General features: G+C 44.7%; 1 protein-coding gene across 1 annotated transcript in view; it reads right to left on the reverse strand.

The window, feature by feature from the left end:
* Positions 1-4566, reverse strand: part of AADAT (aminoadipate aminotransferase) — a 71611-nt gene extending 67045 nt beyond the window's left edge. Inside the window, exon 1 of the mRNA XM_040418664.1 lies at positions 4435-4566. Coding sequence (XP_040274598.1) covers positions 4435-4471 — 37 coding nt within the window. The 5' untranslated portion in view covers positions 4472-4566. The remainder of the gene's footprint in view (positions 1-4434) is intronic.
* Between the last annotated feature and the right edge of the window lie 13198 nt (positions 4567-17764).

The following is a 17764-nucleotide window of genomic DNA, read 5'->3' on the forward strand; positions in this document are numbered from 1 at the left end:
TTGTCTTTTGGTCATAGAATCCTTTCTGCTGTGGCCCCTCCTAGAGCTGATTACTCTGTTAATCCTCCTGTAAGTGCCGTTGTGGAGGCGCCAGGGAAAAGGGTAAATTACTCTTACCGGTAATTGTTTTTCCAATAGCCTCCACAACGGCACTGAGTTTTCCCTCTTTTTTTATTCTTCTGTTTTGTCAAATGATGTAATTTGATGTTTAATAAATTTTTTTGTTCTTGCATCACTTCCGTGTCCTCTCTTATTGATTGAATAGGTAAGGGGAGGAGGCCTTTTTAAATTGTGTGCTCCTGCGTAGTTTCCTGTCCTGGGGGTGGAGACACCCTCCTCCTGTAAGTGCCGTTGTGGAGGCTATTGGAAAAACCAATTACCGGTAAGAATAATTTATCATTTTTTCATTTATAGTAGGTATAATACCACTTTAATTTAGAATGATCCCCATTTCTCAGTTCTATTGTTTGTATGTGAAATGTTGTTCTGCCATACTTTTATTATGCACCAGTAGCCATCCAAGTTTTGCCAAATTCTAGATACATGTAAGTAAACTTGCGCCATTATGTCTCCCCAGTGCTTTATGCAACAATCCATTAACGTGGTGCTCACCCTGTGGATGACTCTGCCATAATCTTAGAAAAGTTGCACGCACCAGACTACTTTGTGGGTCATTTATCAAAGACCAGCATGTGCTACGCAGGTTTACTGTCCCCCTGCTCTGCAGGAGGATGCACCTAATTTATAACGAGGCACACACCTAGTCATACATTAAGCCCATGCGCCATCAGTCCGTTTGTCTAAGGCCAAGTTCACACGAACGTGTGTGACCCGTGGCCGTATTGCGGCCCGCAAATTGCGGGCCGCAATACACGGCCATAGTTCCGTGTGAATTCCGCATCGGGAACGGGAACAGTTCGCCGCACGGAACGGGACCCCTTGGAAGCACTACGGAGTGCTTCCGTGGGGTTGCGTCCCGTACTTCCGTTCCGCAAAAAGATAGAACAGGTCCTATCTTTTTGCGGAACGGGCGGATCGCGGACCCATTAAAGTGAATGGGTCCGCGATCCGATGCGGCTGACCCACGGCCGGCAATCGTGCATTGCGGCCCGCAATTTGCGGGCCGCAGCACGGGCACGGGTCACACACGTTCGTGTGAACTCGGCCTAAAATGAAATCTACATCATCTTCTAGCTGTCATAGAAAACTAGCGTTAATGATGACAAACCTGCCGCTCTGTCCACGTCACGCCCCACCCCATCCCTTTTAAGAAAGTGGAGAGGGCAGTGTAGAAACTGTATTTGCATCCATATTTTAGGCACAATGGCATTTAAAAAGTTGCAAATTCACAACTTGTATGCTAGTTTATGGTGCAGGGGTCATAGTAAATGACCCCCATTGTGGTGTTTTTTTGTTTGTTTTTTTGGGGGGAGGGAGGGGCACGGCACAGACCTGGCAGTCACTGACAGCCAGGCCCCTGCTGCATATTAACCCCTTGTATGCCTCAGTCAAAGCTGACCGCGACATGCAGGGGGTTTGCAGAGGGTACAGTTACGTGCTGCAGTGATGGGGACTTGATGGCAGAGAAGGCAGCCTGATGCCTTTCATAGGCATTGGGCTTGCCTTCTACGGAAGCCTGTGAGATCCAGGCCCTTAGGCCTCCTGCACACGAACCTGTGCGCCCTGTGGTCGTGCTGCGGCCCGCAAATTGCGGGCCGCAATGCACGTACACCGTCCGTGGGTCAGCTGCAGCGGATTGCGGACCCATTCACTTTAATGGGTCCGCAATCCGGCCGTCCAGCAAAAAGATAGGACATGTTGCGGAACTGAAGTACGGGACAAAACCCCACGGAAGCACTCTGTAGTGCTCCCGTAAAGGTTCCATTCTGTGTTTCCGTCCCACACCATTCCACATCTCCGGATTTGCGGACCCATTGAAGTGAATGGGTCCGCATCCGTGATGCGGAATGCCCACGGAACGGAACCCGTGTATTGCGGATCCGCAAATGCGGTCCGCAATATGGCAACGGGCGCACACATTCGTGTGCAGGAGGCCTTAGGCTGGTTCTCACAGGGAGGCTGTCAGCATAAAAGCTGACAACCAATGCATTACAATACAGAGTGGGACAAAAAAAAAAGTGTTTTTCATATAAAAAAAATAAAGAAAGTTTCAAAGTAAAAAAAAAAAAAAAGCACCTTTCCCAAAACACATAAAATTGTAAAAAACAGACATATTCGGTATTGCCACATCTGTAGCGACCGGCTATATAAAAATATCACATGATCCACCCCGTCACCTGAATGCCGTAAAAAACAAACAAAAAAAAACTATGCTAAAACAAACATTTTTTGTCACCTTACATCACAAAAAATGTAATAACAAGTGATCAATTAGTTGTATGTACCCCAAAATACTACCAATCAAACCATCACCTCATCCCGCAAAAAATGAGCCCCTACATAAGACAATCGCCCAAAAAAATAAAAAAATATGGAGACACTAAAACATGATATATATTTTTTTTAAATGCTTTTATTGTGTAAAACGTAAATTAAAAAATGTATACATATTACGTATTGCCACATCTGTAATGACCTGCTGTATAAAAATATCACATGACCTTACCCCTCAGATGAAAACCGTAAAAAAAAAAAATGTGCAAAAAAAGCCATTTTTTCTCACCTTAAATCACAAAAAGTGTAATACCAAGTGATCAAATAGACATATGCACCTCAAAATAGTACCACTCAAATCGTCACCTCACCCCCCCCCCAAAAAAAAAAAAATATGGAGTTTCAGAAAATGGAGACACTATATAATCATGTGTGCTGTCCACGTTTTTTGCGGAGCCATTGGAATGAATGGGTCCACATCCTATCTGCAAAAAAAACGGAACGGACACGGAAACAAACAACGTTCATGTGCATGTAGCCTAAACTGCAGAATCAGGGTAATAAACATTGAGTTTTGATTGGTTGTGTTACAGGAAAAATTGAAAATCTGGCAGAAAGGTGAAATTCTGAAATTTCATCTACATTTTCCTTTAATTCTTGTGGAACTACTAAATGGTTAACAAAGTTTGTAAAAATTAATTTTAAATACCTTGAAGGGTGTAGTTTATAAAATGGGGTCATTTATGGGTGGTTTCTATTATGTAAGCCCCACAAAGTGACTTCAGACCTGAACTGGTCCTTAAAAAGTTGGTTTTGGAAATTTTCTAAAATTCTAAGCCTTCCAACGCTCCAAAAAATAAAATGGCATTCACAAAATGATCCAAACATAAAGTAGACATATGGGGAATGTTAAGTAATAAATATTTTAGGAGGTATCACTATCTGTTTTAAAAGTAGAGAAATTGAAATTTGGAAAGTTGCAAATTTTTCAAATTTTGTGATAAATAAAAATGAAATATTTTGACTGAAATTTTCCACTATCGTGAAGTACAATATGTCACGAGAAGGCAATCTCAGAATCGCTTGGATAAGGGTACTTTCACACTAGTGTTTTTCTTTTCTGGTATTGAGTTCCGTCACAAGGTCACAATACCAGAAAAAACTGATCAGTTTTATCCTAATGCATTCTAAATGGAGAGCATTCCGTTCAGGATGCATCAGTTCAGTCCCTCTTATGTTTTTTGGCCCGAGAAAATACATGATGTATTTTTCTCTCCGGCCAAAAATCCTGAACACTTGAAGGAATGCCGGATCCGGCATTAATTTCCATTGAAATGTATTAGTGCCGGATCCAGCATTAAAATTGCTGCATTGACGGATCCGTTCTTCCGGTCCGCGCATGCGCAGACCTTTAAAAATGCAAAAAAATATTTTTCCAGATGACACCGGAGAGACATATCCGGTATTTCAATGCATTTGTCAGACAATCCGGATAGGTAATGAATATTTGATTGACAGGGGTCCGACACCCAGCACCCCTGCGATCAGTTGTATGAAGGGAAGGCACGCACGAGTTATGTCTCCGTTCCCTCCTCTTGCTGCTATGTCTATGGCGAGCAGGAGGAGAGAACGGAAACGGCATGTTTGCACTGCACACTCCTTCCCTTCAAACAGCTGACCAGCAGTGGTGCTGGGTGTCGGACCCCCGCCTATCTGGTATTGATTACCTATCCTGAGGATAGGTCATCAATATTAAAAGCCCAGAGAACCCCATTTAAGACGACCCATTCAGAATGACCTGGGTGGAAATAAGAATGGGTGATCTGGTTTAAAGGGACATCTAGCTGTAATAATAAATCACAGACAATACAATAATAGTGTATGTATGATAGATCTGCATGGTGGAAATAACCAAGTCACCAACTGCAGGACAGATTTTAGATTTCAATCACAGTAGACATCAGTGCTGTCAGACTGGATTTCTCTGCAGTGCTACTCACTGTGTATAACGTATCACATGAAATAATAAAAAAGACCTACCTTTGGCTTTGGAGATTGATGCAGGTGAGTTGGACATTCTTCACGTCTTTCGTATATGATAATCTGTTACAGGTATTTTTACAGCTACTACTACATTCCCTGTAATAGCTGTAAGTTAGCCAATGATTTTTCGACTTGCCCTTTGGTATATTGCCCTGCTTGGTTATTTATTAACATTAGAGATGAGCGAATTTCGGTTATGAAATTTGTTTGCTATTCGTTTACTGGTAAAAGCAGAATTGCGTTATGGATTTTGAGACTTCTGGGTGAAATATACACCCCTTCCAGCACCTTACTGTACACCTTACCACAACACCTATACAGGTGAAACTCGAAAAATTAGAATATCGTGCAAAAGTCCATTTATTTCAGTAATGCAACTTAAAAGGAATTGCATTAATGCAGCTTAAAATTAGAGTTTTGTGAAAAGGTTCAATATTCTAGGCTCAAAGTGTCACACTCTAGTCAGCTAATTATTCCATACCCCCTGAGCAAAGGGTACCTGAGATTGTGAATTTGGGGTTTCATAAGCAATAAGCCATAATCATCCAAATTATAACAAATAAAGGCTTGAAATATCTCGCTTTGCATGTAATGAGTCTATCTCATATGTTAGTTTCACCTTTTAAGTTGCATTAGGCTACTTTCACACTTGCGTTCAGAGCGGATCCGTCTGGTGTCTGCACAGACGGATCCGCTCCTATAATGCAGACGTTGGGATCTGTTCAGAACGGATCCGTCTGCATTATAGTTCAGAAAAAATTCTAAGTGTGAAAGTTAGTCAGATGGATCCGTCCAGACTTTACATTGAAAGTCAATGGGGGACGGATCCGTTTGAATTTACACCATATTGTGTCAGCTTCAAACGGATCCGTCCCCATTGACTTACATTGTAAGTCTGGACGGATCCGTTTGTCTCCGCACGGCCAGGCGGACACCCGAACGCTGCAAGCTGCAATCGGGTGTCCGCCTGCTGAGCGGAATGGAGGGCAAGCGGAGCCATCCTGAGGCATTCTGAGCGGATCCGCATCCACTCAGAATGCATTGGGGGTCTACGGATCCGTTCGGGGCCGCTTGTGAGAGCCTTCAAACGGAGCTCACAAGCGGAACCCCGAACGCTAGTGTGAAAGTAGCCTTACTGAAATAAATGAACTTTGCACAATATTCAAATTTTTGGAGTTTCACCTGTATATACAGGATTTGCATATTTAGTACCAAAAACAGGATCAGATGTCTCTGTCACCAGGAACAAGAAAAACGCTTGTGTGTCTTACATTTCATATTTCCCATAGACCTTTAGCTAACATCTGCACAAAAGTGCAGAAAAACACCAGAAAAAACTATATGTGAAGGCACCTTAAGGCCCCTTTGACACGAGTGTTTTGCATACAGGTGCAATGCGTGAATTGAATTGGGTGTGTGCAAAACTGACTAAACTTGCGTCCACAGAATCCCATCTTATCTAGGACCACGTCCAACCATGCCCACCTGACATTGTCGAATGCCTTCTCGGCGTCCAGTGTGAGCATGGCTGGAGTCTCTCCTTCCCTCGGTTCATTATCGTTTTTTCCCTCAACAGATCCGGACAAAATCCGTATCGTTACGTGAAAGGGGCTAAAGGATATATGATTTTCAAAGACCCTTTAGACCCGGGATACTCAACTTATAATTTAATTCAAATAGCCTAGTTGCCTAGACTAGTAAACTCCCGTTTCTGGTCGATATAAAACTTAACATTTATTTCATTTTATTTATTAGAAAAATAACATAACGGGAGAACAAAGAATAGTTTAAAATTCTAGGTGTGGTAGGGCACTAGTGGCTGGGATAGGGGTTACTTCACCCATATAATCAACCCCATAGCATCCGTTTGTCCCACTTTTTCCTTTTTGTCAGCAATAGTTTTACTTTGTTTGCCTAGGTGAGCATAATGCTAAAAATGCACTTATTCATTCACCCTAAGTCTCTGGAATGTCTAGTGATTTTCCTTTTGTGCAATTCTCAGCCACTGGTGTTCAGGCACGATCGAGTCTGCAGTTACTCCGTGCTGTAACACTTGGTCCTACCTACTCCCAATCTAAAAACTAGCACAAGAGCTCCCCCAACATGTTTCACCACTGGATGTGGCTTCTTCAGGGGATGGAGCTACTATCAACTATCAGGTCGATAGTAGCTCCATCCCCTGAAGAAGCCACATCCAGTGGTGAAACATGTTGGGGGAGCTCTTGTGCTAGTTTTTAGATTAGGAGTAGGTAGGACCAAGTGTTACAGCACGGAGTAACTGCAGACTCGATCGTGCCTGAACACCAGTGGCTGAGAATTGCACAAAAGGAAAATCACTGGACATTCCAGAGACTTAGGGTGAATGAATAAGTGCATTTTTAGCATTATGCTCACCTAGGCAAACAAAGTAAAACTATTGCTGACAAAAAGGAAAAAGTGGGACAAACGGATGCTATGGGGTTGATTATATGGGTGAAGTAACCCCTATCCCAGCCACTAGTGCCCTACCACACCTAGAATTTTAAACTATTCTTTGTTCTCCCGTTATGTTATTTTTCTAATAAATAAAATGAAATAAATGTTAAGTTTTATACCGACCAGAAACGGGAGTTTACTAGTCTAGGCAACTAGGCTATTTGAATTAAATTAAAGGATATATGCACTCGTGAAGGAAAATTCAGTGGAATTTTCACCTGCAGTTTTTGCTGTGGGAATAGCTGTGGATTTTACCATCTCCATTGCAAAGGTTGGAATCCATGGATGGGTATCTGCATTACAGATACATTTAAACTGTGGTTTTCTTACGCAGTGTGGATGTGATTGTTGCATAAGGTGTTAGGCCTCTTTAACACATCAGTGAATAATGGACCGCACACGCATCCATTGATTTGAATGTGTTTATTCACACAGCCTTGTTTTTCCACTGACAGTAAGTAAATGGAAAAACCACAGAGACATTCATGAATTCAGTCCGTAGTGCGGACCAAACACACATCAAATCATACCGATCTGTGAAAACTAGAGATGAGCGAACTTTTCAAAAATTCGATTCGGACGGTTCGCCGAATCTTCCAAAAAGATTTGATTTGATCCGAATTTATTTGTGACCAATAACGTTAAAAACGGCTATTTCCCGGCTGCAGATAGCCTGTATATTGGCGAAGAACACTGTGCATAGCAGAAACATGCATAGGTAATCCACTGAAATAGTTATTTTGCGTCTGTATGACCGGCAGTTGACAGGCATCACTCTTAGAATCGCTTCACACTTCACTTATTTAGTCGGTTACGGGGCCCAACCTGACCAAATAACTCAAGTGTGAACTTAACCTTATAGGTCAATCTCAGTGTCGGGTATAAAGAACCATGCAGCGGCCCAAGATCCTACTATAGAGTAAAAGAGCTCACTCCTTTTACACCGTCTTCAGCTGATTCCACATAGATTTCTACAGAACCTGTTTTTTTTTGTTTTTTTATTTCTTTATTGAAAATTTTAAATGCCAAATAAAGAACAGCATAACAAAAGAGTCATTGTTGTTTACATTGATATACAAAACAGCAAATATGCATAACTTTTAATCACCCCCCCCCCCTACCATTCCCTAGATTCACATCACCAAACTATCACAGTCTATCTTTCCACCCTATCTCGCAGTATATTTCTTCTAATATAGTGCTACTAATGCCTATCTCTTCCTTCACATACTTTTAGTTTCCCCAACCTGTCTTTAAGGTCCTCAATTATGTACCATGTTGTTAGTTTAAAAGGGGTCATTATCCTTAGATAATCTGACTCAGGGATATACTCCAACATGAAATTCCTCCACACTTGATATAACTTTTTACCCAAGACTTCTTTCTTACTAAGTGCATCTAGCCACTCTAGGTGGAATGTATGGCGTAGTTGGGTGAGTATCATGTCGTTAGTAGGGACCTCAGGTTTAAGCCACATTTTGAGCAGACAGCTTTTGGCTACCATCAATAGCCTATGTCCCGCTTGTGATAAAACTTTTTCGGGTTCCCCTTCCACATCTGTACTCCCTGATTCTATAGCAACATGCAATATTACCATGTTTGGCGTAACATGTCCCTGAAACTTGCTTATCCGTCTAAGGATCTGGCCCACTTTTTTCCAGAACCCTTCCAGCTTGTGGCAACTCCACAGGCCATGAAACAGATCAGTCCGAGGTGTCTTGCATCGGGGACTTGCTATCAAGCGTTCTGAATCCCCAGCTCTGCCTGGGAAGTTGAAACCGTAAATTGAATGATGCAATATTTTGATATGGGTTTCTCGCCACTTCTCATTAACTGTTGTCCTGAATAGAGATGTTATACCAGAGTAGGTACATTTGGAAATCTCTTTTATCTCCAGTATCTGTCCCCATTTGTTGAATATTTTCGTACGATCTTTGGATCTCCATCTGTCCCTCAGCAGTTGATATAATAGCGTAATTGTAGGTCTGGTTTTAAGACTCAGTATTGTGTCGAAGTCATTTGTCTTCCACTCCCGTGAGAGATCTTTAACAAGATTCCTGCTATAATCTCTCATTTGCAAATATGGTAAGTAATTTGGTCCCTGCAAATCCCATTTTTCCTCCATTTCCTGTAGTGTGGCCCAACCGTTTTCCCCTTCCTTGAATAGATCTCCCATTTTCCTAATCCCTTTTAAGACCCAGGGCTGGAATAGCTTGCTATTTGTTCCCGGTTCAAACCCAGGATTATGCGAAAGTGGGAAGTATTTGGAGAATTGATATGATAATTGGAATTGTTTCCTCATGATTTTCCATGTCAATATTGTGTCCCTCAATATTAAGGATCTTTTTATTGAGGGCAGGAGTTTGGGTAAGCTAGTATGTAGCAGTGCTACCAGATCCCAAGGTGCAGCCAGTTGCCCTTCCAAGTGCAAATTCGAGTGATATGACGTCTTATTTATCCAATCTAGGATATGTCTGCTCATGCATGTCAGGTTGTATCCTCGGATCTCTGGGAAATTTAACCCCCCGTGTTCTTTTCACAGTTTTAGTTTCTCTAGCGCTATTCTCGGCCTCTTCCCCTTCCAGATGAATCCAGTGAACCCCCTTTCTAGTAGTGTAATGTCTGCATGTCGGATGAGTACTGGTATTGTCTGAAGCGGGTATAAGAGCCTGGACATCTCCATCATTTTGATTAGATGGCATCTCCCTGTCAAGGAGAGTGGTAGGTTTTTCCATCTGGATAGGTCAGATAGTATTTTGGCTATCAGAGGAGGGTAGTTAAGTTGATATAGGGAGTGTGGAGGTTTACCGATCTTAATACCCAAGTATGTTATGTGGGATTTCACTAGCGTTACCGAAAGATGAGGTGGTAAATGCATGGCCTTCCGTTTGTCTGAGAATAGAGTCAGAAGTTCACACTTGGAGGTATTTACTTTCTACCCTGAGTATGACCCGAAATCCTCTAACATTTCAAAGATCTTCCCAATGTGCCTCTGTGGATCAGCTAGGAAGAGGACTATGTCATCCGCGAATAATGCAGTTTTAACCTGTCTATTTCCTATCCTAATCCCCTCAAATATCTCCAATTGGTTCAGACTCCTCGCCAAGGGTTCCAGTGCCAGATTGAAAAGAAGGGGTGACAGCGGGCACCCCTGTCAAGTGCCTTTCTGGAGTGGAAAAGGTCTGGAGAGGAAGCCCGAGGTATACACCCACGCCCTAGGATTACTATACAACTGGAACATGCACGGAGAGAGAGAGAAACACGGCGGCACTGCTTCCACTGGTATAGCCGCTATTCAGTATTTGAATCAACGTAGATGCGGTATGAAAGAAATCCACTATGCGGTGCTCAGCAACAGAGAATGCCAGACTGTAGTTCACGATGTGGAGAGAGAGAAGTAACAGAGTTGCGGCACTCACTGAGATGTAAGTAGGTATCTTTATTCAAGCTTCCTTAGAAGTCGACACATGAGGGATCCAGGGGCGGACACAATGTTGCAAGCGGCGACGGCCGTTTCGCGCTTCCTCAGGCCGCTGTATACGTCATGACGCAGGTTTGCGCTTTATACAGGCGGACAGGGGACGGCCGGCGCCGTCAGCCACAGCTGTGCGCCCTAGGATAAATGACATATATTAAAAACATGCGAGCAGCAGGAACAAATATAAATGTAAGCACATAAAGCCATGAGCACAAAAACGAATGCAGATCGCTTGCTAGTGCCCATAACAGGCGAAATATTGATGTAAGATCATGCATAAATGACGGGGGGGGATTTTTTTCAAGCACTGCAATACAAAATCAGATGTATGTGGTTCTTTAGAGTTCAAATAAATTGAGAGGCCGCGTCATTTCAGCGCAGAGAATAGCAAATGCAGAACAGAAAACAAAAGCAAAAGCAGGAAATCACAAAATCTCAAGGGGTTGCATCCTGCAAACAAATGCCCAACTATCCTGAACGCATACGGTTTATAAAAACACGGACATGTCGTTCCTATCATTCATGCCTGCCGCACCCATTGCGCCCGTTTGCATTATCCACCTTGCCTTCCTCTGCAGGAGTAGGCGATGCCGGTCACCCCCGCGGGGGATGGGGCGGACATGCTCCACCCCCGCAAAGGAGAGGCAACGCGGATAAGCATCGTGGGCAGTGCGGATGTGGTCAATGAGGCGTGGGCTACCTTTACCTGTCCGTATGGAGCCGACATGCTCACGGATGCGCTCAAAGAGGGGGCGGATAGTTTTACCTATATAAAAACGTTTGCAGGGACAAAAAAACACATATACCACATAGGATGTGCGGCAGTTGATGAATTCCCGCACAGTATGTGGTATTCCCCCTATAAGTAGATATTTGTTGCAAACATTGAGTGTACAAAATGAACAGTGACCCCATTTAAAATTGCCCTTAGGCTTCCCAAGCCAGGTCTCGCCCTTAGGAGTAGAGAATGCACTCCTGACGAGTTTGTCTTTGAGTGTGGGGCACTTCCTAAATGCGATCAACGGTTTTTCATTAGTGAGGCTGCTGAGAGAGGAATCCCCTTTCAGTAGGTCCCAGTTCTGGTTTATCACCTGTTTAACTGTCTCCGCGGCAGGACTATATTGAAAGGAGAAGGCGAAGCGTGATGGTTTGGAATTAATTCCTCTCTCTATAAGCAGAGAGGTACGATTCAATTTGGCGGCCTTACGAAGAGCTGCTGAAACGCCATTCGACGGATAGCCCCTATCCAGAAGCCTAGCACTAAGCTCTCTGGCCTGCCTAAAAAAGCTTTCATCAGTGTCATTTATTCTGCGTAATCGGACGAACTGTCCATATGGGACAGCACGTTTGACTGAGGGTGGATGGAAACTGGTCTGGTGGAGGAGGGAGTTGGTCGCCGTAGGCTTACGATAGCCACTGGTGTGTAGTGTACCATCCCTTATAGTGACATGCACATCCAAAAAGTCTAGAGACTCACCACCAAAATTGATGGTGAATTTCATGTTCATCTGGTTGTGTGCATTTAAATGATCGAAAAATGCATGGCATGACCCCTCGATCCCCCACCAGACCAGAAAAATATCGTCCACATACCTCAGAAACAGGTGAATATGGCACAGAAAGGGGTTATCCGTCGAAAAGATGTAGGTTTCTTCAAATACCGCCAGGTACAGGTTGGCAAATGTGCACGAGACGGGAGTGCCCATTGCAGTACCTAGTACCTGGCGGTACCAGAGTCCATCAAATTGGAAGACATTGTTACTAAGAACAAGGTCCAATGCTTCGTGGATAAAATCGATAAATATTGCAGTTGTCAGTTTTACTCAAGACCGTATTGACTGCCCGAAGTCCTAAGTCGTGTGGAATACGAGTATATAGACTTTCGACGTCTAAGGAGACAAGGTGAAAATCCTCCTGCCACTCAAAGTTGCTGAGTGCCCGAAGAAAGTCACCCGTATCCTTAAGATACTTTGGAGTACTACTTAACAAGGGCCTGAGAAGCCAGTCAATATAACCAGACAGAGGCTCAGTCACTGAACCGATCCCCGCTATGATGGGACGGCCCGGGGGTCGGGTCAGTGATTTATGGATCTTGGGTACGAAGTACCATGTAGGGATTTTGGGGAAGGCCGGAATAAGTCGTTCTTTCATATTTTTTGATAAAAATCTGTTAAACACATAATGGTTGATTAAGGTGAACAGCTTAGAGGATACATCAGGTATGGGGTCCCCCCTAAGCTTAGAATACACCGTGCGGTCTCCCAATTGCCTGTGTGCCTCCTCCAAATAGTACTCCCTGGGCATTAGGACCACATTCCCTCCCTTGTCGGCCGGCTTGATGACCATACTAGTCTGTTTACTCAACCACAAAAGAGCGCAAGATTCTTCTATCGTTAGATTAGAAGGTGCTGCGGGATACACCAGCGCACGAATTTCTCTTAATACTCGTTTGTGGAAAAGGTCTATAGCCGAGCCGGCCGGCATGGGAGGAAGGAAGGTGGACCCGACGCCCCCTGTGTACTTGTTCATGTAACCCATGGTGACTGCAGGCTCCTCTGGTTCAGTATTAGACAAGAAGTGAATACAAGCAATCTCCTCCTCATTAAATCTGCCCGACAGGTGGAAATCGTGACACCGGAGAGGGGTCTCAGCAAACAGCTTTTTGAGGTACAACTTACGAACAGACAGAAATAAGTCAATCTCAAAATCTACTAGGTTGAACTGTCCAGGTAAGCTGTATCCCAGCCCTCGGTTGAGGAGTGGGATACAGCCAGGGGGCAGTTCAGAGCCCGTAAGATTGATAACTATATTTTTAGTGGGTACATGTTTGTCCAGTTCATCATCCTCTACTGTCGCCAAGTAACTTGGCGTCTCCTTCTCGTAGATTTTCGAATTTCTCTTGATGTTCCTTGAGTGTCTTACAACATTGTGTCCGCCCTTGGATCCCTCATGTGTCGACTTCTAAGGAAGCTTGAATAAAGATACCTACTTACATCCCGGTGAGTGCCACAACTCTGTTACTTCTCTCTCTCCACATCGTTTACTATACAACTGGGACAGAAACACCCGGAAGGGTCCACAGAATCCCATCTTATCTAGGACCGCGTCCAACCATGCCCACCTGACATTGTCGAATGCCTTCTCGGCGTCCAGTGTGAGCATGGCTGGAGTCTCTCCTTCCCTCGGTTCATTATGGACCCTGTCCAGTACAGCTAGAACGGTTCTAATGTTTGTCACAGCCGACCGTCCCTGCACAAACCCTACTTGTTCCGGGGCTATAAGGGTGGGCATCAGGACTGCTAGACGGTCCGCCATCAACTTAGACAGGATTTTAGTGTCTACATTGATAAGCGATATGGGTCTGTATGACCCTGGAAACTGCGGGTCTTTCCCCGGTTTGGGTAATAGTTTAAAGTAGGAAACATTTTCCTTGTCAGGTCTGGCCTTCCCCTTTAACACCTCATTATATAGTCGCACTAATGTAGGAGATATCTGTGTCCGCAATATTTTATAATACTCCCCTGTTAGACCATATGGCCCCGGGGCTTTTGAGTTTCCAAATCGCTTGATCACTGATTGAAGTTCCTCATCCGTAATATCCGTGTTTAAGCGTGATACCTGTTCTTGAGTAAGCTGCGGTAAGCATACTTTGTCAAGAAGCGTGTCAGTTAAATTGGCTGGTGCCTCGTCTGTAGAGAACCTCATAGTATTCCCCCACAATGTTATTTATATCAGCTGGATCATGGACCACATCATGATTCTTGTTTTTAAGACTGGAGATGAACTGAGGTTGCCTCCTACCCCTGGCCAAGTTAGCCAGCAGTCACCCAGCTTTATTCCCTGTTTTGTATAAGGTCACCTCATAAGATGTGAATATCAGAGACTCCTTTTCTCTTGTAAACTGGTCAAATTCCTGGCGTGCCTCAGTCCACCCTCGCCTATTTTCCCCTGTGGGGTCCTTTGAGAAGGCCATGTACGCCCGTCTAACCTTGTTACTTGCCTGCTCCTACCGTGCTGAAACCTTTTTCTTAATTCCAAATACATAGTTTATTATCCTCCCTCTCATTACGGCTTTGGAAGCTGTCCAGAACAGTTCCGGCTCTCCCATATGTTCCTTATTGGTATCCTGATATTCCTCCCACCAGCTCACTACTTTATTCACAAAGTCCTCGTTTGAGATCATATGTGATGTAAACCGCCACAGATAGTCTGAGCCCTTGAGGTAGGTGTCCCGCAGAATCAGCTCCACCGGCGCATGGTCAGATATGACCATGTCTCCTATGGTCGCCGACTCCACTCTGCCCTGCAAGGAGTGGTGTATTAAGATGTAATCTATACGTGACCAGGAATCCCTTGCATGGGAGTAGAATGTGTAACTCCTCTCATCTGGGTGTAGACTGCGCCACGGGTCTATCAAACCCACCCCATCCATTAGTTGTTCCATGGTTCTATCCTGCGCTCTATTCCCCCCCAATCCACTCCCTTCCCTTTTCCTATCCTCTGAGGCCCTTACCACTGAGTTGAAATCTCCCCCTATGTTTTTGTTAGGGCAATCATCTTGTAGGAGGGTTTGTTCTAACTCCGCAAAAAAATTGGGTATTGCTGGAATTCGGGACGTAAATGCTATAAACACTATATTGGCTCTCTTGTACCTGAAGTAGGGCGCTGACCCACCTCCCTTGTTTATCAGCTGTATGACGCAACACCTGACAATTTAACTGTTTGTTGAGCAGGATCAGGACTCCCGCCTTCTTCTGGATTGCTGGGGATCCTACAGCCTTTCCCACCCACAATTTTTCCATATGCTCAAAATCCCCTGCTTCCATGTGCGTTTCTTGCAATAGTGCTATATCAGGGCTCGGCTTTTTGAGATGTCTTAGCACCATCCATCGTTTCTGCGGTGATCGCAAACCTTTGACATTCCATGACACCACTTTCATTATGACATCCTATTCACAATGCCCCTTAAAGGGACACTGACAGGCCAAATCAGCATATATAGTTAGATATATGACATTGCAGGTCTTATACAGTCTTATAAAGAGCGAAATATAAAGTTTTATAACCTGCTTGTCCGGTCACCAATCTGCCCAAGGGGCGGCGTTTCATGTGAAAATGCGCCCAGCCAGCCTTCCCAACTGCCGTTCTGAAGCCCCGCCCAGCTCATCAATATTCACTTCGCTGGGCGGCGGCTAGAACTCTCCCCAGTCCCAAACCTGCGCATGGGCAATTCAATTGTCTATAATTAACCCCTTTGACGATGCGAGTGAGCAGCGCTCTGAAGCGCTGCTCTGAACAGTGCATGGCTGAGGCTGCAGCTGCCTCGAAGACGCAGGCAGGCTGTGTGTGTACGCAGGCGCGATCTAACCACGGCGGGGCGCAGGCGCAGAAGATTGGGCATGAACGATGCCCGGACAATTGAATTGCCCATGCGCAGGATCGGGACTGGGGAGAGTTCTAGCCGCCGCCCAGCGAAGTGAATATTGATGAGCTGGGCGGGGCTTCAGAACGGCAGTTGGGAAGGCTGGCTGGGCGCATTTTCACATGAAACGCCGCCCCTTGGGCAGATTGGTGACCGGACAAGCAGGTTATAAAACTTTATATTTCGCTCTTTATAAGGTGGACAGGGGGGATACTTATATGCTTTAAAAGACTGTATAAGACCTGCAATGTCATATATCTAACTATATATGCTGATTTGGCCTGTCAGTGTCCCTTTAAGGTACTGGTGGAATCTGTCCGCGAGACTATATGTTAAGATAGGCTGTGATACCCCTCCGTCAAATTATAACTCCCTCCCCCCCTCTTTCGTCCCCTTATAAACAGTAGTATTTAAACCGTCCTTCTCCCCTGAATTCACACTCTTTACCGACTTCCTTTTTTCTGAGATGCAAAACTTCACCCACCACTTGTTTGCTTTGGCTCTATCAGGTTAGTGTGGCATTGCCTCCACAATATCTGATATACCAGCAACCTCCCCTTGAACATAACACATTGACCCATGCAATGGCCTCCTGTAAGCATTAACAGTATTGGTGCATAACTATCCAAACTGTTATTGCTTAAACTGGGGTGGTATAATATAAAATAAAACATTAACCCATACAATGGCATGTAGTTAGCATATACAGTTCTGATGCACAACTATCTGAACTATTTTTACTTTAACTGGGGTAGCATACTATAAAATAAAGGATACTCAAGACTCAATAATGTATTGAGTTGTTGCAGTCATCTGTTCTTGAAGTGTGCTCTCCTATGGCCCGGTGAGCATTGGTCTTCTGTATGAGAGTCTCTCTCCCGAACCCTAGGATCTTGACTCGCCGGCGGTTCCTCCTCCAGGTTCACTTGTGAGTCCTGACGGTCTGCCAGGTTAGGTGATCTGGATTTCTTGCTCTCGCCTCGGCTCTTAGTCCCCAGTTGTTGACACCATCCTTCAGCCTCTAGTGGATCTCTGAAGAAACGTGTAGCGCCATCTTGTAAGGTCATCCGCAGGCGGGCTGGGTATTGCAGTTGAAATCTGATCTGCCTTTTATACAGAGCTGAACATACTTGGCTAAAGTCTCTCCTCATCCGTGCCACTAGCGCTGAGTAATCAGCGAATAATAGGACTGAGTGACCCCTGATCTTCAGTGGTTCTTTTCTGGACCTAAAGGCCCGCAAGATTGCCCCCTTGTCGCAGTAATCCAGGTATTTCATGATAACCTGGCGAGGTTTTGGGGGTGCCTCTTTGAGTCGTTGCTCACGTGCACCACGGATTTCTGGGTTTGGGCCGATTCTGTGAGCTCTCTCCAACTTGCACCTGCCTTCTAGTCCCAGAGCTGTTTGTAACTCCTGCTCGCATATATCCATGAGGGCCTGTGGTTTGATACTTTCTGGCAGTCCCAGCAGTCTCAGATTGTTCCCTCTGGATCTGTTCTCCAGATCTTCCAGACGATCCCTCAGTATGCCATTTTGTTTAAACAACTCCTGGGCATCACTCTCTGACTTGGCTGCTAAGTCCTCCATCGAGGACACCCTGCGCTCGAGTTCGTCCAAGCGGGAGTCATGCTGTGCTACTGCTTCATGTAGCTCGTGCAGCGATTGCGTCAGAGTTTTAGAAAGTGTCTCTCTAATGTCGGGTGCCAAGTGTCTGGCGACCTCAATAGCTAGAGTCTTATAATCAATTGCCGGTGCTACATTAGAGTCACCTTGTTGCGTGGGAAACTGTGTCAATGCGACTGAGGCTGTCTCCGGTGATGCAGGGCGGGAATCCGCCATCTTGCTGAGCATTGCCCCTTCACACACACCTGTAAGTCGTGTACTCTTTCGGCTCCCACTCCTCAGAAGGTATCGGTCCATGAACCGAATGCGTTTGATATGCAGGGGACCTTC

The sequence above is a fragment of the Bufo bufo genome, chromosome 2 (assembly GCF_905171765.1).
Source record: "Bufo bufo chromosome 2, aBufBuf1.1, whole genome shotgun sequence".
In the NCBI taxonomy this organism is placed as follows: Eukaryota; Metazoa; Chordata; class Amphibia; order Anura; family Bufonidae; genus Bufo; species Bufo bufo.